Source organism: Saccopteryx bilineata, chromosome X, assembly GCF_036850765.1.
Source record: "Saccopteryx bilineata isolate mSacBil1 chromosome X, mSacBil1_pri_phased_curated, whole genome shotgun sequence".
NCBI lineage: Eukaryota > Metazoa > Chordata > Mammalia > Chiroptera > Emballonuridae > Saccopteryx > Saccopteryx bilineata.
This window is the reverse complement of record NC_089502.1, coordinates 135,153,132-135,177,879: the sequence shown is the minus strand read 5'-3', so window position 1 is coordinate 135,177,879 and position 24,748 is coordinate 135,153,132. Positions and strand designations below refer to the sequence as shown.

The following is a 24,748-nucleotide window of genomic DNA, read 5'->3' as shown; positions in this document are numbered from 1 at the left end:
TTTTAGTTTTTTATTAAGTGAGAGGTGGGGAGGCAGAAAGACAGACTTCTGCATGTGCCCCAACTGGGATCCACCCCTCAAGCCTGCCCATCTGGGGCCACTGCTCTGTTGCTTGGCAACCAAGCTATTTTTACCATTTGAGGTGAGGCCATGGAGCCATCCTCAGCGCCCAGGGTCAACTTCCTTGAACCAATCGAGCTATGCCTGTGGGAAGGGAAGAGAGAGAGAGACAGAGAGAGAGAAGGAAAAGGGGAAGGAGTGGAGCAGCAAATGGCCACTTCTCCTGTGTGCCTTGACAGGAATCGAACGTAGGACTTCCACATGCCAGGCTGACACTCTGCCGCTGAGCCGACCACCCAGGGCCGCATAGTGTCTTCTGTGACACACCCCTGGTGACCTTCATTGGGCCCCTACTCTTCCCCTCTGCCACCACAGGCTTCCTCACCTTTTCTAATTCCAGTCCCATGTTTCCAATCTGGCATTTTTAGAGTCAGCGACATGAGTGTTCCTTTTTCTAGCACTCTGTTCTTATTATATTGATGCAGTGTCTTACTGTTTTCTGAGGACATGAAGTATAGTTTTCTTGAGATAACTCTTTTCTCTGCTCTTTTCTGTGAATTTCTGCGTTTGCTTTAGGTCCTGCCTTTCATGTTGCAAGCTTTTCCTGACACATTCTTTGGGTGAAGGCACCATGCTGAGACGTGGTTCGTACAGGCCTCTTGAGCCTGGTGGTTTCCCGAGAGGGCTCATCAGCTTCCTGTCTGGCTGAATAACAGGGATAACCTGCCCCTGTGGCTTCTGTACAGCATTCTATCTGTACTCTCAGCCGGGCCAGTGACCCTGCATGCGGAGAGGCATTGCTCAAAGTGGGTCCGCAGTCTCTGCTGTGTGGGAGGTGGTCACAGGGGCGGCGCGGGAGTTGCAGCCACCTCACTGCTCTTTGAAGGCCTCTCTACTGCGCCTCCTGTCTTGAGCCCAGACTTAGAACAACAGTCATATAGAATCCTTCCTTTCCTTTCTTTCTTTCTTTTTTTTTTGCAAGAGAGACAGGAAGAGAGAGATGAGAAGCATCAACTTGTAGTTGTATCACTTCAGTTGTTTATTGATTGCTTCTCTTTTATTTTAAAATTTTTTTATTCATTTTAGAGAGGAGGGAGGGAGAGAGAGAGAGAGAGAGAGAGAGAGAGAGAGAGAGAGAGAGAGAGAAAAAGAGAAAGAGAAAGGTGGGAGGAGCAGGAAGCATCAACTCCCATATGTGCCTTGACCAGACAAGCCCAGGGCTTTGAACCGGCAACCTCAGTGTTGGCGCTTTATCCACTCCGCCACCACAGGTCAGGCTGCTTCTCTTTTTTTTTTTTTTTTTTTTCTGAGGGTAGTTACAGGTTTGAGAAGGAGCGCTGGATGGGGATGGAATTTGTTTGGGTTTCTGTGGAGCTGAAGGCTGAACTCTGACCTGAAGAATAAAAGACTCAAAGAGCAGGAGCCAGGTGGTCTAGGTGAGTGTTTAAGCCCTGGGACGGGGCGGAGCTTGGCATTTTCCAGAGCAGCAGGAGTTAGGGAGGTGGAGCTTAGCGAGCCAGGATGAAGGGGACACAGCTGAGGTTTGGATGTCAGATGACATAACATCTTAGCCAGAAAGAGGCTTGAGTTCCCCCCAAAGGTAACGGGGAAAACCCACAGTGGCTCAGTCACTTCCTCCATTGAAAAGCATGTTCAGAGTCTCAGCACCTGGCTCCTCACCCAGGGTGCCAACCCCAGGGGGGCCTTAAGTGGAACCAGAGTTGAGTCTCAAAGCAGAAATGGAGCTGTGGCCCCGGACCGGGGGCTGTAGGATAGAGCGTTGGCCTGGTGTATGGGCCTTGTGGTTCGATCCTGGTCAGGGCACACAGGAGAAGTGACCAATTGCTTCTCCGCCCTCCCTCTCCCCCTTCTTTTTTTAAAAAATTTTTAAATTTTCTTTTATTATTATTAATTTTACTGGGGTAACATTGATAAATCAGGGTACATATGTTCAGAGAAAACATCTCTAGGTTATTTTGACATTTGGTTATGCTGCATTCCCATCACCCAAAGTCCAATTGTCTTCCATCACCTTCTAACTGGTTTTCTTTGTGCCCCTCCCCCACCCCCTCTCTCTCCGCCCCCTCCCACCCCGTAACCCCCACACTCTTGTCCATGTCTCTGAGTCTCATTTTTATGTCCCACCTATGTATGGAATCATATAGTTCTTAGTTTTTTCTGATTTACTTATTTCGCTCAGTATAATGTTATCAAGGTCCATCCATGTTGTTGTAAATGATCCGATGTCATCATTTCTCATGGCTGAGTAGTATTCCATAGTATATATGTACCAAAGCTATTTAATCCACTCGTCCACTGACAGACACTTGGGCTGTTTCCAGATCTTCGCTGTTGTGAACAAAGCTGCCATAAACATGGGGGTGCATTTCTCCTTTTGAAACAGTGCTATGGTGTTCTTGGGGTATATTCCTAAAAATGGGATAGCTGGGTCAAAAGGCAGTTCTATTTTTAATTTTTTGAGGAATCTCCATACTGTTTTCCACAGTGGCTGCACCAGTCTGCATTCCCACCAGCAGTGCAGGAGGGTTCCCTTTTCTCCACATCCTCACCAGCACTCATTCTGTGTTGTTTTATTGATGAGTACCATTCTGACTGGTGTGAGGTGATATCTCATTGTGGTTTTAATTTGCATTTCTCTAATGATTAGTGGTGTTGAGCATTTTTTCATATGCCTATTGGCCATCTGTCCTTTTTGGAGAAGTGTCTATTCATTTCTTTCGTGCATTTTTTTACTGGATTGTCTGTCTTCCTGGTATTGAGTCTTACCAGTTCTTTATAAATTTTGGTTATTAACCCCTTATCAGACGTATTGTCAAATATGTTCTCCCATTGTGTAGTTTGTCTTTTTATTCTGTTCTTATTGTCTTTAGTTGTGCAAAAGCTTTTTAGTTTGATATAGTCCCATTTGCTTATCCTGTCTTTTATTTCACTTGCCCGTGGAGAAAAATCGGCAAATATATTGCTGCGAGAGATGTCAGAGAACTTATTGCCTATGTTTTCTTCTAAGGTGCTTTTGGTTTTACAGCTTACATTTAAGTCTTTTATCCATTTTGAGTTTATTTTTGTGAATGGTGTAGTTGGTGGTCTAGTTTCATTTTTTTGCAGATAGCTATTCAATTTTCCCAACACCATTTGTTGTAGAGGCTGTCTTTACTCCATTGTATGCTCTTACCTCCTTTGTCAAATATCAGTTGTCCATAAAGCTGTGGGTTTATTTCTGGGTTCTCTGCTCTGTTCCATTGATCAATATGCCTGTCCTTAATGCCAGTACCAGACTGTTTTGAGTACAATGGCCTTGTAGTATAACTTGATATCAGGAAGTGTGATACCTCCCACTTTATTCTTCCTTTTCAAGATTGCTGGGGCTATATGTGTTCTTTTTTGGTTCCATATAAATTTTTGGAATATCTCATATATCTTTGAAGTAAGTCATTGGTATTTTAATCGGTATTACATTGAATTTATAAATTGCTTTCGGTAATATAGACATTTTAATGATGTTTATTCTTCCTAACCATGAGCACAGTATATGCCTCCACTTGTTTCTATCTTCCCTGATTTCTTTTATCAGTGTTTTATAATTTTCCGAGTACAAGTCTTTAATCTCCCTGGCTAAATTTATTCCTAGGTACTTTATTTTTTTGGTTTCAATGGTGAAGGGGATTGCTTCCTTAATTTCTCTTTCTGACTGTTCATTGTTAGTATATAAAAATGCCTCTGATTTCTGAGTATTAATTTTATATCCTGCCACCTTGCTGAATTCATTTATCAGGTCCAGTAGTGTTTTGACTGAGACTTTAGGGTTTTCTATATACAATATCATATCACCTGCAAATAATGATAGTTTTACTTCTTCTCCAATTTGAATGCCTTTTATTTCTTTTTCTTGTCTGATTGCTGTGGCTAGGACTTTCAGGACTATGTTGAATAAGAGTGGTGAAAGGGGGCACCCCTGCCTTGTTCCTGGTCTTAAGGGGATTGCTTTTAATTTTTTCCCATTGAATATGATGTTGGCTGTGGGTTTGTCATAGATGGCCTTTATCATGTTGAGGTATGTTCCCTCTGTTCCCACTTTGCTGAGAGTTTTGATCATGAATGGGTGCTGGATTTTATCAAATGCTTTTTCTGCATCTATTGAAATTATCATGTGGTGTTTCTGCTTTCTTTTGTTTATGTGATGAATCACATCGATTGATTTGCGAATATTGTACCAGCCTTGCCTCCCCAGAATAAATCCCACTTGATCATGGTGTATGATTTTTTTCATATATTATATGCTGAATCCAGTTTGCTAATATTTTGTTAAGGATTTTAGCATCTAAATTCATCAGGGATATTGGCATATAATTTTCTTTCTTTGTGTTGTCTTTGCCTGGTTTTGGAATCAGAATTATGTTTGCCTCATAAAAGGAGCTTGGAAGTCTTCCGTCCTCTTGAATTTTTTGAAATAGCTTGAGAAAGATAGGAGTTAGTTCTTCTTTGAATATTTGGTAGAATTCACTTGTGAAGCCATCAGGCTCAGGACTTCTCTTTTTGGGGAGTTTTTTTTGGGGGGGAGTTCATAACTATTTCTATCTCATTTGTTGTAATTGGTCTGTTTAGGTTTTCTGATTCTTCCAGATTAATTTTTGGAAGATTATATGTTTCAAAGAATTTGTCAGCCTGACCTGTGGTGGCGCAGTGGATAAAGCGTCAACCTGGAAACGCTGAGGTTGCCGGTTCAAAACCCTGGGTTTGCCTGGTCAAGGCACATATGGGAGTTGATGCTTCCTGCTCCTCCCCCTTCTCTCTCTCTCTCTCTCTCTCTCTCTCTCTCTCTCTCTCTCTCCCCCCTCTCTATAATGAATAAATTAAAAATCTTTAAAAAAATTTTTAAAAAAAGAATTTGTCCATTTCATCTAGGTTGTCTAGTTTTTTGGCATACGATTCTTCATAGTATTTTCTTACAATATTTTGTATTTCTGTTGTGTCAGTTGTTCTTTCTCCACTCTCATTTCTAATTTTATTTATTTGAGTCCTCTCTTTTTTCTGGGTGAGTCTGGTTAAAGGTTCATCGATCTTGTTTACCTTTTCAAAGAACTAGCTGCTTGTTTCATTGATCTTCTGTATTGTTTCTTTAGCCTCTATGTCATTTATTTCTGCTCTGATCTTTATTATTTCCTTCCTTCTACTAGCTCTGGGCTTTACTTGCTGTTCTTTTTCTAGTTCTTTTAGATGCAGGGTCAAGTTGTTCATTTGAGCCTTTTCTAGCTTCTTAAGGTATGCCTGTGATGCTATGAACTTCCCTCTCAGGACTGCTTTTGCTATGTCCCATAAATTTTGAGTTGATGTATGCTCATTATCATTCGTTTCTAGGAATATTTTTATTTCTTCTTTGATCTCATTGTTAACCCATTCGTTATTTAATAACATGCTATTTAGTTTCCAAATGTTTGAGTATTTTTCAATTCTTCTGTTGTTTTTGATTTCTAGTTTCATGCCATTGGGATCAGAAAAGCGCTCAATATGATTTCAATCTTCTTAAATTTGTTGAGATTGCTTTTGTGCCCTAACATGTGGTCTATCCTAGAGAATGTACTATGAGCACTTGAAAAGAATGTATATTCTGCTGCTTTGTGGTGAAAGGTTCTGAAGATATATTTATATATTAAATCAAGTTCATCTAATATGTCCTTTAAGTCTGCTGTTTCTTTGTTAATTTTCTTTCTTGAGGATCTATCTAATGATGTTAGTGGGGTATTGAAATCCCCTACTATTATAGTATTGCTGTTGATCTCGCCCTTTAAATCCATCAAAGTCTGCTTTATATATTTTGGTGCTCCTATATTAGGTACGTAGATATTTATAACGGTTATATCTTCCTGTTGGATTGCTCCCTTTATCATTATGTAGTGACCTTCTTTATCTCTTACTATAACCTTTGTTGTAAAGTCCATTTTGTCTGATATAAGTATTGCTACCCCAGCTTTTTTTTTTTTCATTTTCATTTGCGTGAAATATTTTTTTCCATCCTTTTATCTTTAGTCTATGTGCATTTTTTGTTTTAAGGTGTGTCTTTTGTAGACAGAATATGTATGGGTCCTGTTTTCTTATCCACGCAGCTACCCTATGTCTTTTGATCGGATCATTTAATCCATTTACATTTAAGGTTATTATTGATGTGTAGTTGTTTATTGCCATTTTATTTTTAAAACTGTATTCCTCTTTTGCTATATTCTTTTTCCCCTTTGATCTGTTTACAACAGGCCCCTTAGCATTTCTTATAGCATTGGTTTGGTCGTAGTGAATTCCTTGAGTTTTTTTATGTCTGGAATGCTTTTTATTTCTCCTTCAATTTTTTTTTTAATTTTATTTATTCATTTTAGAGAGGAGAGAGAAAGGGAGAGAGAGAGACAGAGAGAGAAGGTGGGGAGGAGCTGGAAGCATCAACTCCCATATGTGCCTTGACCAGGCAAGCCTAGGGTTTCGAACCGGCAACCTCAGCATTTCCAGGTCGACACTTTATCCACTGAGCCAGCACAGGTCAGGCCTCTCCTTCAATTTTAAACGATAGCCTTGCTGAATAAAGTAGTCTTGGTTGTAGGCTCTTGTTCTACATTACTTTGAATATTTCTTGCCATTCCCTTCTGGCCTCAAGTGTTTCTGTTGAGAAGTCAGAAGTCATCCTTATGGGGGCTCCTTTGTAGGTGCTTGCCTTTTTTTCTCTCGCAGCTTTTAATATTTTCTCTTTATCACTTAGCTTTGGTATTTTAATTTTAATTTTTATTATTTGTTTTAGAGGAGAGAGAGAGAGAGAGAGAAAGGGAGGAGGAACAGAAAGCATCAACTCCCATATGTGCCTTGACCAGGCAAGCCCAGGGTTTTGAACCGGTGACCTTAGCATTCCGGTTGACGCTTTATCCACTGCGCCACCACAGGTCAGGCAGCTTTGGTATTTTAATTATGATATGTCTTTGTGTAGATTTCTTTGGGTTTCTCTTTAATGGAGTTCTCTGTGCTTCTTGAACTTGTGAGACGTTTTCCTGCCTTAATTTAGGGAAGTTTTCAGCTATGATATGTTTGAACAAAGTCTCTATCCCTTGTTCTTTCTCTTCTTCTTCAGGAACCCCTATGATGTGGATGTTATTTCTCTTCATGTTGTCACAGAGCTCTCTTAGAGTTTCCTCAGACTTTTTGAGTCTCTTTTCTTTTTTCTGCTCTGCTTCTGTGCCTTCATTTATCTTGTCCTCTAACTCGATTCAATTCTCAGCTTCATTCATCCTGCTTTTAATTCCTTCCATTGTGTTCTTTATTTCTGATATTGTATTTGTCATTTCTGACTGATTCTTTTTTATTATTTCAATGTCCTTTTTTATATTTGTTAACTCTTTAGGTATTCTTAATGACCATCTATTGTTGTTCTAAGATCTTTGAGCATCCTAACAATCGTTATTTTAAACTCTGCATCCAGTAATTTGATTACGTCTGACTCATTCAGGTCCTTTTCTGGGGATTTCTCTTGATTCATTTGTGTGCATTTCTCTGCCTTCCCATTTTGTCTGTGTAAAAGAAAGTTTTGGGACCTGACCTGTGGTGGTGCAGTGGATAAAGCGTCGACCTGGAAATGCTAAGGTCACTGGTTCAAAACCCTGGGCTTGCCTGGTCAAGGCACATATGGGAGTTGATGCTTCCAGCTCCTCACCCCTTCTCTCTCTCTGTCTCTCTCTCCTCTCTCTCCCTCTCTGTCTCTCTCTCTCTCTCCTTCTCTTTCTCCTCTCTAAAAATGAATAAATCAATAAAAAAATTTTTTTTAAAAAGAAGGTTTTGGCCACTGGAGTCCGCTGGGTGTGGCCTCTGTGTTCCCTAGGTGTGGTCTGTCTGCAGGCCCGCCACCCCCTCTGCTGCTGCTGCCTGGGCTGTTCAGGTATGGGGGTTGCCGGTGCCAGCCCACTGGGGCTGTTGCTGTGGTTTCTGCCTCTCTTTCATGGGAGGGGCTGTGATCATATGCTCGAGTGTACAAGCTTCGGTGGCCTAGGCCTTTTCCCCGCCCCGTTGGGTGGGGTTATGCACCCTGCCCAGCCGCAAGCCTTGGCCCTGAGGGAGAGGTGAGCACCTTTGCTCAGCTGCGGGTCTCCGCCTGATTCTGGGCTTTCGTCCCACCCCTGTGTGAGGATATTGATTGCTTCTCATATGTGCCTTGAGCAGAGGGCTCCAGCAAAGCCAGTGACCCCTTGCTCAGGCCAGTGACCTTGGGCTTTAAGCCAGCAACCATGGGGTTCTGTCTGTGATCCCACACTCCAGTCGGCAAACCCGCGCTTAAGCTGGATGACCCTGCACTCAAGCCAGTGACCTCGCGGTTTCAAACCTGGGTCCTCAGCATCCCAGGTCAATGCTCTATCTACTGCACCACCACGTAGACAGGCTAGAATCCTTTATTGATTTTTCTTTTTAGGAAAACCGTTCTCTCCATGATTTTTAACATATTGATATATTGATGGTGAATTATTATTTTGTTCACAAAACCCTGAGAGTTGGCTTTTGAACAGTTTATATGTGTGTGTGTGAAGGTGCCTCTTTCTGAGAGAAGAGCAGCAAAGCTCTGGGGTCCAGGTGGGCTTCACACCTGAAGGCTCCATCAGCTTGAAAACCACTAGGATCACCTTTGGTCACACAGTGGGCTCTCTGCTGGTGCTCTGGGGACTGTCCAGAGGCCCTGAGACACTGGGACATATGGCCACGGGTGCTCTTGGCAGGCATGTCACTGTCCAGAGTTTTCATTTTTGATAGTTTGGGACTCCCTTTCACTGGTGACGGTAATTTTAGATTTTTTTTTTTTAACGTGGAGAATTGGTATTTGGTAAATAGTATTTTAGCTTTGTCACTGGCTAAGTAATCGTTGAGTAATGTAATTCCAATTTTCTACTGCTAATTCTGTTAGAGATGCTTTATAAATTAGTATTGGTTTTATAAGTCTATCTGTTAGAAATGCTTACTGAAGTATTTAGGGATGAAGGGATATGATATCTGTCATTGCTTTAAAATTTTCTAACCTCCCCCGAAAGAAAAGCACTGTGTGCAGGGGAGGAGGTAGAGATGAAACACGACCGGCAAAATGGGGTCATCCTTCAGGTTAGGTCGCAGGTACGTGGGAGTTCTTTGTTCTAGGCTCTCCCCTTTTGTGACATTTCCATAAGAAAACAAAACTTACCCATCACACAGAAATATAAGATTTCTGGACTTTTCCTTCTGACATGCAGAAATGCAACTTTGACTGTTTGAGGCACACATTTTCTGAAGCAAAGCCATCACTAAGCAGGAACAATTTAGAAAAGAAAACATCTTCTCTTTCAGAGTGCTTTTTAGCGTGTTAGCACATCCCTGCGATAGCAGTGCCGACAAGGGACAGGCGCCCTCTGAGACCCTGACTGATGACATCAGGGAAATCAGTCCTTTCCTGTGGCACAGGCTTGGACTGGGACGTGTGCTCATTGTTTCCCAGAGGCTTTCACAGCACACTAATATCTTAAAATAGTCTTTGGAGCGTAAGTGGTCAGATAAATGTTTGGGAGCTGCTACCTTGGATAGATTTTTTTTTATCATAAAAAAAATGCTTCTTAGAACTTTTAGTATCAATATGTTGTCTGCATTGTGGCTCTGTCCAGAGGGTAACCGAATATTTATACATTGTGCCTGTAACCACTACCTCTTACATCAAAAGGTTATTAAGAGAGCAAACAGCCTGTCTGATTCTCTGACTCTGTCTGTCCCTCCCCACCAAAAAAAGAAAAAGAGCAAACAGCCTGACCAGGCGGTGGCGCAGTGGATAGAGTGTCAGACTGGAATGCGGAGGACCCAGGTTCGAGACCCCCTAGGTCACCAGCTTGAGCACAGGCTCATCTGGTTTAAGCAAAGCTCACCAGCTTGAACCCAAGGTCACTGGCTCGAGCAAGGGGTTATTCGGTCTGCTGAAGGCCCACGGTCAAGGCACATATGAGAAAGCAATCACTAAGATGTCGCAACAAAAAACTAATGACTGATGCTTCTCATCTCTCTCCGTTCCTGTCTGTCCCTAGCTGTCCCTCTCTCTGACTCTGTTTCTGTAAACAAAAAACAAACCCCGAGATAGTTTCCTTGGGCGTGGGCTCATCTGGTTTGAGCAAGGCTCACCAGCTTGAGCCCAAGGTTGCTAGCTTGAGAAAGGGGTCACTGGGTATGCTGTAGCCCCCAGTCAAGGCACATATAAGAAAGCAATCAATGAACAACTAAGGAGCCGCAATGAAGAATTGATGCTTCTCATCTCTCCCCCTTCCTGTCTGTCTGTCCCTATCTGTCCCTCTCTCTGTCTCTCTCTGTCTCTGTCACAAAAAAAAATAGTACACTGTTCATTGTGGACATTTCATAGAGCTCACAATTAAAAGTGACCTTGAAGGCCTGACCTGTGGTAGCGCAGTGGATAAAGCGTCGACCTGGAAATGCTGAGGTCGCCGGTTCGAAACCCTGGACTTGCCTGGTCAAGGCACATATGGGAGTTGATGCTTCCAGCTCTTCCCCCTTCTCTCTCTCTGTTTCTCTCTCTCCTTCTCTCTCTCTCTCTCCTCTCTAAAAATGAATGAATAAAATTTAAAAAAATAAAATAAATAAAAAAAAAGTGACCTTGAAGCCTGACCAGGCGGTGGCGCAGTGGATAGAGCATCGGACTGGGATGTGGAGGACCCAGGTTTGAGACCCCGAGGTCGCCAGCTTGAGCACAGGCTCATCTGGTTTGAGCAAAAGCCCACCAGCTTGAACCCAAGGTCGCTGGCTCCAGCAAGGGGTTACTCGGTCTGCTGAAGGCCCGCGGTCAAGGCACATATGAGAAAGCAATCAGTGAACAACTAAGGTGTTACAACGCGCAATGAAAAACTAATAATTAATGCTTCTCATCTCTCTCCATTCCTGTCTGTCCCTCTCTCTGACACACTCTGTCTCTGTAAAAAATAAATAATAAAATAAAATTAAAAATTTAAAAAAAAAGAAATGTTTTAAAAAGTGACCTTGAAGACATTCACGCTGCTCACTACCTTCATGGAAAGTTAATCTCACTCTTGTATGGCTGTGATGTTATGGTTTAAGGCCCCTGAATTTATCAAGGTAAACACCCAGTTCTCATATTTGTTCCCCAGGTGTCTTAGACTCTGTACCACTCATCCTCCAGATGATTACCCTCTGAAAGCAAGCTCCCAAAAGTGGATATGAGATATTGTCTGATTGCAGAAGAGCACACTGAAGTGGATCTTGTATGCTTTTTTTTTTAATTATTTAATTATTTAATTATTTATTTTTTACAGAGACAGAGAGTGAGTCAGAGAGAGGGATAGACAGGAATGGAGAGAGATGAGAAGCATCAATCATTAGTTTTTTATTGCACGTTGCAACACCTTAGTTGTTCATTGATTGCTTTCTCATATGTGCCTTGACCGCGGGCCTTCAGCAGACCGAGTAACCCCTTGCTGGAGCCAGCGACCTTGGGCTCAAGCTGGTGGGCTTTTGCTCAAACCAGATGAGCCTGCGCTCAAGCTTGCGACCTCGGCGTCTCGAACCTGGGTCCTCCGCATCCCAGTCCGATGCTCTATCCACTGCTCCACCTACTGGTCAGGCGGATCTTGTATGCTTTTTAATGCAGCCTAAGATTCCATGATCTCTTCCAGCAGCTGCAGCAGACTTTTTTTTTTAATTATTAAGTGACAGGTGGGGAGGCAGGGAAGCAGAGAGACAGACTCCCACGTATGCCCCAACCGGGATCCACCTGACCAGCCCCATTTGGGACCAGTGCTCTGCCCATGTGGGGCTGCAGCTTCGTTGCTCAGCAACCGAGGTATTTCAGCACCTGAGGCAAGGCATGGAGCCATCCTCAGCATCCTAGGGTCAACTTGTTCGAAGCATTCAAGCCATGGCTGCAGGAGGAGAAGAGAGAGATAGAGGAAGGAGAGGGGGAGGGGTGGAGAAGCAGCTGGCGCTTCTCCTGTGTGCCCTGGCTGGTAGTCGAACCCTGGACTTCCACACACTGGGCCAACACTCTACCACTGAGCCAACCAGCCAGGGCCCAGTCTGATATTTTTATTTGGCTAGAGGTCCTTACTGACTGCTGTTAGCCAAGTCTCCCTCTTGCCAAACTACTTCCAAGAGATGCTATGAGAAAAAGAGACTTATGAGGCCACATGAGTTTGGGAAATGCTTCTTGACACCTGGCAAGAACTGAACAAGTAAGAGGTCATTATTGCTGTGACCATCTATGTTGGCAGGCAACTTGTTTCATCCATCTCTTAACAGCCCCCTCCCCCAACCTACATGCATGCTAACATGGGGCCTGGTGCATGTGGCCCTCAGTAATGGCCAATGGAATCAGTGAAAGAGAAGATGGCTGCATCTAGCATCATGTCAGCTTAATACCTGACTTAGTTTGTGGAAATAATCTGGCATTTTGCTTGTGGCCTTTAAAAGCTAGCTTCCAGCCTGACCTGTGGCGGCGCAGTGGATTAAAGCGTTGACCTGGAATGCTGAGGTCGCCAGTTCAAAACCCCAGGCTTGCCGGTTCAAGGCACATATAGGAGTTGATGCTTCCTGCCCCTCCCCCCTTCTCTCTCTCTCTCTCTCTCTCTCTATCTCTCTTTCTCTCTCTCCCTCCCTCCCTCCCTCCCTCCTTCCCTCCCTCCCTCCCTCCCTCTCTAAAATGAATAAAGTCTTTAAAATAAAATGAAAGCTAGCTTCTGGGCTCAGCTTGGCCAGTCACAGATGTGATGGCTTGTGTTCTGATGTCCTGTCTCAGGCAAGCCCTGTCCTCGTCCACAAGCCTGGCTCTCGGTGTCTTCTCATAGCCCTCACTGATTTTCTTCTGTTCCTTCCCAGTCTTTCTGTCATGCTTCCCTCCATGATTTCCTCCCACTCTAAGAACCTTCTAGTAGCTTTGGCTGGATAGCTCGATTGGTTAGAGCCTTGACCGGAAGTACAGAGGTTGCAGGTTCGATTCCTGATCAGGGGACATACAGGAACAGATTGATGTTTCTGTCTGTCTCTCCCCACCCCATCCCACCCCCTACTAAAATCATTAATATAAGAAGAACCTTCTTGTAAACCAGGAGGTAAAGAGGCATTCCTTTATATTCTTGTCATTTCTACTATCAGAGCATTTTTTGAACATAAAGCGAATGAGTCCTCCAGGCAAACAAAACAAAGCACACCTGTCCTGCAGTCACAAGAGCTGTCCCTTGGCTGGCCTTGGTTGGGAGCATGGGCCTGTGTTCTGTATTTTTGCTGAGTCTTTTGTCTTCTAACCTCAGTATTTTTATTTAATTGCTCTCAGGTAAGCATAATCATCAGTGTGTATTATAATTATTTTGAAACAATCAGCAAACTTATAGAAAGGTGAGAAGTACAGACTGAAGAACTTTTATTGGAGTCATTTGAGCCCTGATGCTCTGCTACACCTGATTGCTTTAGTGTGTATTTTCCACCACAAACTTAAGCATTTTCACCGCCTAATTCTCAGACTGTATTCTGGTTTTCCCATTTGTCCCAGTAATGTCGTTTTTAGCGAGAGGAGCCAGTTCAGACTCACATGTCACATTATCAACCATATCCCACCTCATTGCTGACTGTTACAGATTGCCAGTTGTTTGCAAGCTGCCAAACATTTCCTTTCATAAGGTATGACATCCGCGCTCCTTTCTCCTCACTGCTTGAAAGCACTGAATCCTTGGTGAACAGCAAACAGTAGGTGGGGTCCTGACTGCTTCCAGTCTCCCGGGGCTCGTGCTGCCTTACGCTGTCTCCCTCTGCTGGGCAGTGTTGGTGTCATGCAGATATTAAAAATGCTGAGGCTTCACCGGTCTTCCGGAAGGTTGCTTTTGCTGCTGTGAAGATAGCTGTTTTTATTCTATTATTCAGCTTTTAGTTTGAAAGCAAATGAGAAGCATCTTTCAGCCTCCTTCGGATTTAAAATGCCTCTAAAAATCATGTCTTCCTGTCTGCACAAACAACGCCTGTGCGCAGCCATGCTCGTGCGTGCTGATGTGTGCGTGCGTGCTGACGTGTGTTGCTGTTTGTCTTTGAAAGCGTGAAGGAAGACGTGTTTTGGAGGAACTACTTTTACCGGGTGTCCCTGATTAAGCAGTCGGCCCAGCTCACGGCCCTGGCCGCCCAGCAGGCCGCCGGGAAGGAGAAGAGCCCCGGCAGAGAGGACTCGTCGCCACTGACAGGTATGTGCAGAGGCCTCTCTGTGACAGGGACAGTTACTTCAACAATGTTCTGAACTTAGAGCTTGTCGTCGTGTATGTACCAGAAATGCCATCCTGTTCTTATAGGAAACTCATCTTTCCACAGGAAAGATTTCTTCCTGTCGCCTCCTCTCTGACCTCACTCATACATCTTAGCCAAGCTTTCCTTCATTTTGCTATCTTTTTCTCATTCTTCAGTTTGTTTATTTTTCTTTTTATTTCTTTTTTTTTTTTTTTTTTTTTTTTTTTTTTTTTTTTTTTTTTGGACAGAGAGAGGAACAGACAAACAGGAAGGGAGAGAGATGAGAAGCATCAATTCTTTGTTGTGGCACCTTAGTTTCTCAGTGATTGCTTTCTCATATGTGCCTTGACCAGGGGGCTACAACAGAGCGAGGGACCCCTTGCTCAAACCAGTGACCTTGGGTTTAACCTTTTGAGCCTTGCTCAAACCGGATGAGCCCATGCTCAAGCTAGCGACCTCGGAGTCTCAAACCTGGGTCCTCTGTGTCCCAGTCTGACGCTCTATCCACTGCGCCACCACCTGGTCAGGCTCTTTATTTCTCACTTGATCATCGGTCATCTTCCCATCTCATTGCCCTTTGCCATGTGACTTTTTATACTTTCTGTTCTCCGTTGATTCAAGCCACCCCTTTTCTTTTCTTTTTTTGTGACAAAGAGAGGAACAGATAGGGAGAGACAGACAGGAAGGGAGAGAGATGAGAAACTTCAATTCTTCATTGTGACACCTTAGTTGTTCATTGATTGCTTTCTCATATGTGCCTTGACCGGGGTTTACAGAAGACCAAGTAACCCCTTGCTCGAGCCAGTGACCTTGGGCTCACGCTGGTGAGCCTTAGCTCAAACCAGATGAGCCTGCACTCAAGCTGGCGACCTCGGGTTCATGAACCTGGGTCCTCCGTGTTCCAGTCCGATGCTCTATCCACTGCGCCACCGCCTGGTCATGCAAGCCACCCCTTTTCTTTGCTTCTCAGTCTTCCATTCCACCCGATAATCCCCCATTGCTGTAGTCAGTAGAACAGAACTAAGCTCCGTTCAGCTCTAAGTTACAAATACCCAGCTCAGAGCCAGGCACCATTAAGTTACACAGTTGAGGCCTGACCTGTGGTGGTGCAGTGGATAAAGCATCGACCTGGAATGCTGAGGTTGCCAGTTCAAAACCCTGGGCTTGCCTGGTCAAGGCACATATGGGGGTTGAAGCTTCCTGCTTCTCTTTTTTTCTCTCTCTCTCTCTCTCTCTCTCTCTCCTCTAAAATGAATAAATAAAAATAATTTTTAAAAAAAAGTTACACAGTTGACCCTTATTGTCACAGTTTACCCCTGGTTTTTGGATAAAGTGTTTCATAATATCAGCAATGATTTAGTATGTATAAGAATAATTAAGCCTGACCAGGTGGTGGTGCAGTGGACAGAGCATCGGACTGGGATGTGGAGGACCCAGGTTTGAGACCCCGAGGTCGCCAGCTTGAGCGTGGGCTCATCTGGTTTGAGCAAAAGCTCACCAGCTTGGACCCAAGGTCGCTGGCTCGAGCAAGAGGTTACTCCATCTGCTTGAAGGTCCACAGTCAAGGCACATATGAGAAAACAATCAATGAACAACTAAGGTGTTGCAACGTGCAATGAAAAACTGATGATTGATGCTTCTCATCTCTCTCCGTTCCTGTCTGTCTGTCCCTACCTATCTTTCTCTCTGACTCTGTAAAAAAAAAAAAAAAAGAATAATTAAAATAAGAAACATAGTTTGCTCTATTTGTTTTTTGTGTTTTTTTTTTTAAGGATTTTTTATTTGTAACATTTAATGAATACCTGCTCTGTATAGGTACTATTTACAACTGGGGACTTTTCTGTTCGTGTAATTTTAAATTACACAAAATGGTGTATCCTAAGGCTCAGGCTGTACAGACCACTAATGTAATAAAGTTGCTCTGCACAGTGAAATTTGGCATTTTGCATATAGATGTTAATATGAATCCCAAGTATCTTCATTTTTTAGTATTTCCTTTTATTCATTTGATTGGAAAATGCCATTTTACCAAATACGACCAGTGTAACAAAGTGAGCTTAAGACAGGGTTCACTAAAAACTGTACAGTAATGTTTAATTTTTTTTTTTTTTTACAGAGACAGAGAGTGAGTCAGAGAGAGGGATAGACAGGGACAGACAGACAGGAACGGAGAGAGATGAGAAGCATCAATCATTAAGTTTTCATTACACGTTGCAACACCTTAGTTGTTCATTGATTGCTTTCTCATATGTGCCTTGACCACGGGCCTTCAGCAGACCGAGTAACCCCTTGCTGGAGCCAGCGACCTTGGGTTCAAGTTGGTGAGCTTTTTTGCTCAAACCAGATGAGTCCGCGCTCAAGCTGGCGTCCTCGGGGTCTCGAACCTGGGTCCTCTGCATCCCAGTTCGATGCTCTATCCACTGCGCCACCGCCTGGTCAGGCTGTACAGTAATGTTTATGCAATAGCAAACGCAGCCATGAGAAAAGGAGAAGCAGTGATTGAGCACAAATAACACTTTACTTCATACTGTCTAGCATTTGGGACAAAAGGAGAACTTTTTTCTCATTATCCTAAAGAGCAGAACTATTCTTGAATGGATTTTGCTAACACTGAAGTCAAAAATTATTTTCTGCTGGAAATCTTATTTAAGGGGACATCGAATATGATGACATATTAAAAATATCCCCAAAAGAAAGAGGTTAAGATGGTTTTACTTGGCTATTTCTTGTAATAACGTAAGACTGAAAGCATAATATTAAAAGTTCATTTCTTTAAATTATTTAATATCATCGTACTTGTGGATTTTTTAGTTGTTATTATATTTATTCAGAATTGAATCAAGCAATTATTGTCTCTTTTATTCTCACTTCTTAGAGGCAGTACGGCCCAAAACGCCACCTGTCGTAATCAAATCTCAGCTTAAAACTCAAGAGGTAATCCAGTTTTACATTGTACGTAGTAGTTGATGTCTGGAAATGAAGTCACTCTGTTAACTGTCTGAGATAGCATTTCAAACAACTTAGGAATATAGGTCTTAACTGTTCTGAAGAAGAGGGGTCCAGTACTTGAACAGTTAAGGACCTACAGCTCAGACTTGAGGCAATTCCCTAGCATAAATCGTTCTAGATGTGCTCACTGGGGATTGGACAGAATGATTGGAGTGATCCAAACCGTGAGTGAACACAGTAGATTCAGGTTGTAACTCATTTAGTTACGAAGCAACTGTGCCAGTTAGAAGGTTGGAGAGCAATGATCACTGGATTAGCAGAATAAGGAAAAGAGAATGGTGCTCCATCAAATTGTGAGATGACCGTAAACAAGGGGTCTAGCCTGTAAATGTTGCTCAGAAAACCATTTCCAGAGCTTATTTGTTGTATTTCAGGATGAAGAGGAAATCTCTACCAGCCCAGGCGTTTCTGAGTTTGTCAGTGACGCCTTTGATGCCTGTAACTTAGATCAGGAGGATCTCAGGAAGGAAATGGAGCAACTGGTGCTTGACAAAAAACAGGAGGAAGCAACTGTTGTAGAAGGTACGAAACAATTGTTCTATTCCCCAATTCTGAAGTTGATTGTAAAAGGTTATGATGAAGCAGATATACAGCACTGTGCTATAACTTTTTTTTTTTTTGAAGTGAGAAGCAGGGAGGCAGGCAGACAGACTCCTGCATGTGCCCTACCAGGATCCACCCAGCATGCCCACCAGGGGGTGATGCTCTGCCCATCTGGGGCATTGCTTCACTGCAACCAGAGCCATTCTAGCGCCTGAGGCAGAGGCCATGGAGCTGTCCTCAGCGCCCAGGCCAACTTTACTCCAATGGAGCCTTGGCTGCGGGAGGGGAAGAGAGAGACAGAGAGGAAGGAGAGGGGGAGGGGTGGAGAAGCAGATGGGCGCTTCTCCTGTGTGCCCTGACCAGGAATTGAACCCGAGACATCCACACACCGGGCCGACACTCTACTGCTGAGCCAACCAGCCAGGGCTGTGCTATGACTTATGCATCAAAATTGTTTCTCTGTCAACCAGAAGAAGAATCCTAGCACACATGCCCAGACCTCAAGGCCCTCTGCCCTAAACCTGTGCAGAAGCATAGAGCAGAGAAACTGAGACCCAGTGATGTATCCTAGGCCTCTCGGCCCAAGGACAGGTGACCAAGAACGGGGGAGAAGGCAAGTGCACCTTCCATGTGTAGGCCTGCTGTCCGGTGCTCTGCTTTGAAAGCTGGCATCCTCTGCCTGACCAGGTTGTGGCGCAATGGATAGAGCATTGGACTGGGATGTGGAAGACCCAGGTTCGAGACCCCGAGGTCGCCAGCTTGAGCGCGGGCTCATCTGGCTTGAGCAAAAAGCTCACCAGCGCCCTGGCTGGTTGGCTCAGTGGTAGAGCGTCGGCCTGGCGTGCAGAAGTCCTGGGTTCGATTCCCAGCCAGGGCACACAAGAGAAGCGCCCATCTGCTTCTCCACCCCTCCCCCTCTCCTTCCTCTCTGTCTCTCTCTTCCCCTCCCACAGCCGAGGCTCCATTGGAGCAAAGATGGCCCGGGCGCTGGGGATGGCTCTGTGGCTTCTGCCTCAGGCGCTGGAGTGGCTCTGGTCGCAACAGAGCGACGCCCCGGAGGGGCAGATCATCGCCCCCTGGTGGGCAAAGCGTTGCCCCCTGGTGGGCGTGCCAGGTGGATCCCGGTCGGGCGCATGCGGGAGTCTGTCTGACTGTTTCTCCCCGTTTCCAGCTTCAGAAAAATACAAAAAAAAAAAAAAAAAAGCGCTCACCAGCTTCGACCCAAGGTCGCTGGCTCGAGCAAGGGGTTACTCCATCTGCTGTAGGGCCACGGTCAAGGCACATATGAGAAAGTAATCAATGAACAACTAAGGTGTCACAATGCACAACGAAAAACTAATAATTGCCTGACCTGTAGTGGCGCAGTGGATAAAGCGTTGACCTGGAAATGCTGAGGTCACCAGTTCGAAACCCTGGGCTTGCCTGGTCAAGGCACATATGGGAGTTGATGCTTCCAGCTCCTCCCCCCCTTCTGTCTCTCCTCTGTCTCTCCCTCTCCTCTCTAAAATGAAAAAAACAAAAAACAAAAAAAAACCCTAATAATTGATGCTTCTCATCTCTCCGTTCCTATGTCTGTCCCTGTCTATCCCTCTCTCTGACTCTCTCTGTCTCTGTAAAAAAATAAATAAAAATAAAAATAATTAATTAAAAAATAAAATAAAATACACATTTCTATTAAAAAAAAGAAAAGAAAGAAAAGCGGACGGAGGCTAGCCCTGGCTCCCCAGACAGCGTTCTTCCTCTGAACCCCTGCCCTACCTAGTCTCTTCTCCTCTATAGTGCTTATCTCTGCCCCCCCCCCCCCGGCTAAACTGTAAGTTCCTTAACGGTATATACCTTGTCTGCCTGTCCCCCACGGGACCTAACATGGAGCCTGGCACCTAGTAATCAACTAAGAAATACAGGGGTCCTCGGGTTATGACCGTCTCGACATACAACGTTTAGAGTTTACGACACTCCCATAAAAAACTTTTAAAAAATAAGACGTGTTTTGGCTTATGCCATTAGTGCCATACTGATGGACCACATGGGCGAACTAGTGTGATTGTGCAGGGCAGAATAATAGGCAGTAACAGGCTTATGAGTGAGGGAGCTGGCGCCCCCAGTACGCTCACCTACGCCAGTTTGGGATGTTAAAAGTGCAGGTGTTCCGTTTGTGTTAGGTTAGGGTGTGTTGCGACTTACACCAAAATTCAGTGTAGTTATCCTACACTGTTATGTCACTGTCATAGGAATGGAACTGTGTCATAACCCGAGGACCCCCTGGATTTCTGAAATTGATGGGTTATTATGCTATACACTATCTTTTCCCTTGAGGTCACTGCTACAAAAATAATTTGGTGTTTGTTTTCTCTGTAGCTACTAAGTTTGTTTATTTTTAAAAGATGAAAATTATTTTAGGCTTTACTTTGTAAATAGACAGTTCATTTTATTTTGTCACTGTTTTATAACACATAGTAGATGCCTTACACTTTACATGCATGTGCGCACATACGGACACATAGTTATGTTGAGTATCCTGGTGGAAAGCTGCAGCTCTAAATCTCAACACAGAAGACCAGTTTGAGAGCTCAGATGGAGCCCCGTGAGGGGCCAGGCTTCAGCGAGGGACTGCCTGACGCTTGGTCCCAGTGTCTCTTGTCACTCTCGGGAGACTACTGCTGAAGTGGTTAAACACAGACTGTGGAACCTATAGATCCGGTTCCATCCGTATTTCTGTCGCTGCCAGTCTGTGATCTTGGGTAAGTCCCTTAAACTCTCCGCCTCCATTTCCCAGTCTGTAAAATGTAGTAGTGGTATCTAGTCCACGGATTGTTGTAAGGATGAAAGAAAGAGCAGTTTGTAGAGCGTGCTTAGTGCTGTGCCTGGCTCAGTAAGTGCTCTGGAAATGTTCGCTGCCACCATCATTGTTAGTGGTAAAAATGAATTTGCACCAAATATTAATTATCAATTATCCAGTTAAGTTGAAGGAAAAATGAGCCCTGAGTCAAGTGAAATAACACCCCAAATTTACTGATGACATCTGATACCTTTGGTTGTACATTTAACAAATTTATCTTTCTAATCATATTCTGTTACTGTTAGAATTTGTTGTTTTTCTGAGCACACGTGGTGAGGAAGCCCAAGACATTCGAAATGACCATGGCTAGGACTCACACAAAATTATAGTTGACTGAATCACTAAAGCCAGCATGATGAATTCAGAGAGAATCGTTTCCTTCTGTCTTTCTTCTAGAGGATACTACAGATTGGGAGAAAGAACTGCAGCAGGAACTTCAAGAATACGAAGTGGTGACAGAATCAGAGAAACGAGATGAAAACTGGGATAAGGAAATAGAGAAATTGCTGCAGGAGGACAATTAACTGTTTACTGAATAAAATAAGAGCCCTTAACATTCTGTAACTGACATTAAATTCTAGATGGTAGCACTTGCTGAGCACAAAAAAGTAAAACTTTATGAAACTCAAAATTATTCTTTTTCACATTGAAACCTGCCTCTTCTTTTAAAAAAAAAAGTACAGAGAACAGTTATTCTAATAATCAAAAAGGGATGTTTTATGTAATATTTCCTTAATATAAATCTAGTTAGAGGTGTTCTTCAGGTCATTATATATATCTTAGCCACAGAAACAAATAGTGTTAAGAGTTCTGTTTTCCATGAAGTCAAAAGATATATTCTTCAATTGTGCTTTTCTAAACATTTGTACCTATTGTTGCACTTTTGTTGATACGTGTATGTTAAAGTATTAATGAATTGATAACTATCAAAATGACCAAATTGTACCAAAGAACTTAAGAGAAGCACTTTCGAAACTGTTTTCTTGGTATTTTCTACAATTCATCTAGAAGCCAAAATCTAAAATGTTGAATTTAACGGTATAAGCATCACACAGTTTGACGTTAAGTACTGTGCAAAAATATTTTTGTTTTCATTATCATGTGTTTATTTTTAACTCTACCACATTTAATAATAATGTTTTCCTACATTTCACATCACAGCTTCTGTAAAAAGCCAGGCCTCTCATCCTTTTTGTATCAATGATCATCAAAAGCCTATTCACCTTGAAGTCTCTGTTCTTGTTGAAATTGTCTCAACATATAAATAGCTTTGTTTGTCTTAATTAAACTGTCAGTCTTTATAAACTTGTGTTTCTCTGACTACAGCTTGCATTCTGGCAAACTAGAAGATGGTTATTTAAAACAAACTGGTGCTTTAACTTCCAAGACATTTGCTTTTCAAACCTTTCATATTTTTCAAGAGCCTTTATTTCACAAAGGGGAATAGAATTTTTTTAAATAATTTTTTATTTGTTTTTATTTTTATTTATTTTTGCTAGAGAGAGATTGAGAGAGGCAGGAAGGGAGAGAGATGAGAAGCATCAACTCACCTGACCAGGCGGTGGTGCAATGGATGGAGCGTTGGACTGGGATGCAGAGGACCCAGGTTCAAGACCCCAAGCTCACCAGCTTGAGCACGGGCTCATCTGGTTTGAGCAAAGCTCACCAGCTTGGACCCAAGATCACTGGCTCATGTAAGGGGTTACTCAGTCTGCTGTAGCCCCACGGTCAAGGAACATAATGAGAAAGCAATCAATGAACAACTAAGGTGTGGCAACGAAAAACTGATGATTGATGCTTCTCATCTCTCCATTCCTGTCTGTCCCTGTCTATCCCTCTCTCTGTCTCTGTAAAAAAAAAGAAATGAAGCATCAACTCGTAGTTGTGTCACTTTAGTTGTTCATTGCTTGTCATGCGTGCCTTGACCAGGGGCTGAAGCCAGAGACCTTGGGCTTCAAGCCAGCAACCTTTAGGTTCAAGCCAGCGACAATGGGGTCATGTCTATGTTCCTACGCTCCAGCCAGCGACCCCACACCCAAGCTGGAAACCTTGGAGTTTCAAACCTGGGAGCTCAGCATCCCAGGTTGATGTCCTACTGCACCACCACTAGTCAAGCATTAAGACAATTCTTTATAAGAAAAAATATGCAGCCTGACCAGGTAGTGGCGCAGTGGATAGAGTGTTGGACTGGGATGCGGAGGACCCAGATTCGAGACCCTGAGGTTGCCAGCTTGAGTGCAGGCTCATCTGGTTTGAGCAAAGATCACCAGTTTGGACCCAAGGCCGCTGGCTTGAGCAAGGGGTTACTCGGTCTGCTGAAGGCCCTCAGTCAAGGCACATATGAGAAAGCAATCAATGAACAACTAAGGCAGTGGTAATCATCCTGGTCCCTACCGCCCACTAGTGGGCATTCCAGCTTTCATGATGGGCTGTAGCGGAGCAATGAAAGTATAAATAAAAAGATAGATTTAACTATAGTAAGTTTTATAAAGATTTATTCTGGCCTGACCAGGCGGTGGAACAGTGGATAGAGCGTCGGACTAGGATGTGGAAGACTCAGGTTCGAGACCCGGAGGTCGCCAGCTTGAGCATGGGCTCATCTGGTTTGAGCAAAAATTCACCAGCTTGGACCCAAGGTCGCTGGCTCAAGCAAGGGGTTACTCGGTCTGCTGAGGGCCCGCGGTCAAGGCACATATGAGAAAGCAATGAACAACTAAGGTGTCGCAATGCGCAATGAAAAACTAATGATTGATGCTTCTCACCTCTCTGTTCCTGTCTGTCTGTCCCTGTCTATCCCTCACTCTGATTCTCTCTCTGTCTCTGTAAAAAAAATAAAAATTAAAAAAAGATTTATTCTGCCAAACTTAGCAAAAATCCGACATAAAGTACTTGGTAAGTAATTATTATTGTATGCTTTAACTTGCTGTAACTCTGCTTTATAAATTTTATAGTTACTTCCCTACTTTATAAATCACCATTAATATAGAACCGGTAGGCGGTTAGAAAATCTTACTACTAACAGATAGAAAAGTGGGCTGTAGGTATAAAAAGGTTGACTACCCCTGGACTAAGGTGTCACAACAAAAAACTGATGATTGCCTGACCAGGCGGTAGCGCAGTGGATAGAGCGTCGGACTGGGATGCGGAATGACCCAGGTTTGAGACCCTGAGCTCGCCAGCTTAAGGGCAGGCTCATCTGGTTTGAGCAAAAAGCTCGCCAGCTTGGACCCAAGGTCGGTGGCTTCAGCAAGGGGTTACTCAGTCTGCTGAAGGCCCGCGGTCAAGGCACATTTGAGAAAGCAATCAGTGAACAACTAAGGTGTCGCAATGAAAAACTGATGATTGATGCTTCTCATCTCTCCGTTCCTGTCTGTCTATCCCTCTCTCTGACTCTCTCTCTGTCCTTGTAAAAATAAATAATTTAAAAAAAAACAACAAAAAAACTGATGATTGATGTTCCTCATCTCTCTCCCTTCCTGTCTGTCTATCCCTATCTATCCCTCTCTCTGTCTCTGTAAAAAAAAGAAAAAATGTACAGCCTGACCATGTGGTGTTGCAGTGGATAAAGCATTGGACTGGGACACATACTACACAGGTTCGAAACCCCAAGATCACTAGCTTGAGCGTGGGCTCATCTATCCTGAGCATGGGGTTTCTGATTGAGCCCAAAGGTCACTGGCTTGAAGCCCAAGGTCGCTGGCTTGAGCAAGGAAGGGGTCGGTCACTCCTGTAGCCCCCCCCCCGGTCAAGGCACACATGAGATAGAAATCAATGAACAACTAAGGTGCCACAGCGAAGAATTGATACTTCTCATCTATCTCCCTTCCTGTCTGTCTGTCCGTATCTGTCCCTCTCTCTGTCTCTGTCATGAAAAAATTACATATTTTTATTCATGACCTCATAAAAGTTAGTCTATGGTTCTCTGACAAAGGTATAGTCAATGAGAGAACTGAGTGTGGTTCTCAGCATTCATTAGGATGATGTTTGTAGTATGGGATATGCACATATGTGTCCTCAGCTAGC

At 43.6% G+C, this 24,748-nt stretch overlaps 1 protein-coding gene across 1 annotated transcript in view; it reads left to right on the top strand.

The window, feature by feature from the left end:
* Positions 1–22,030, top strand: part of SYAP1 (synapse associated protein 1) — a 39,942-nt gene extending 17,912 nt beyond the window's left edge. Inside the window, exons 6-9 of the mRNA XM_066249914.1 lie at positions 14,152–14,294; positions 17,210–17,268; positions 17,718–17,865; positions 21,122–22,030. Coding sequence (XP_066106011.1) covers positions 14,152–14,294; positions 17,210–17,268; positions 17,718–17,865; positions 21,122–21,249 — 478 coding nt within the window. The 3' untranslated portion in view covers positions 21,250–22,030. The remainder of the gene's footprint in view (positions 1–14,151; positions 14,295–17,209; positions 17,269–17,717; positions 17,866–21,121) is intronic.
* The last annotated feature ends 2,718 nt before the right edge of the window (positions 22,031–24,748 follow it).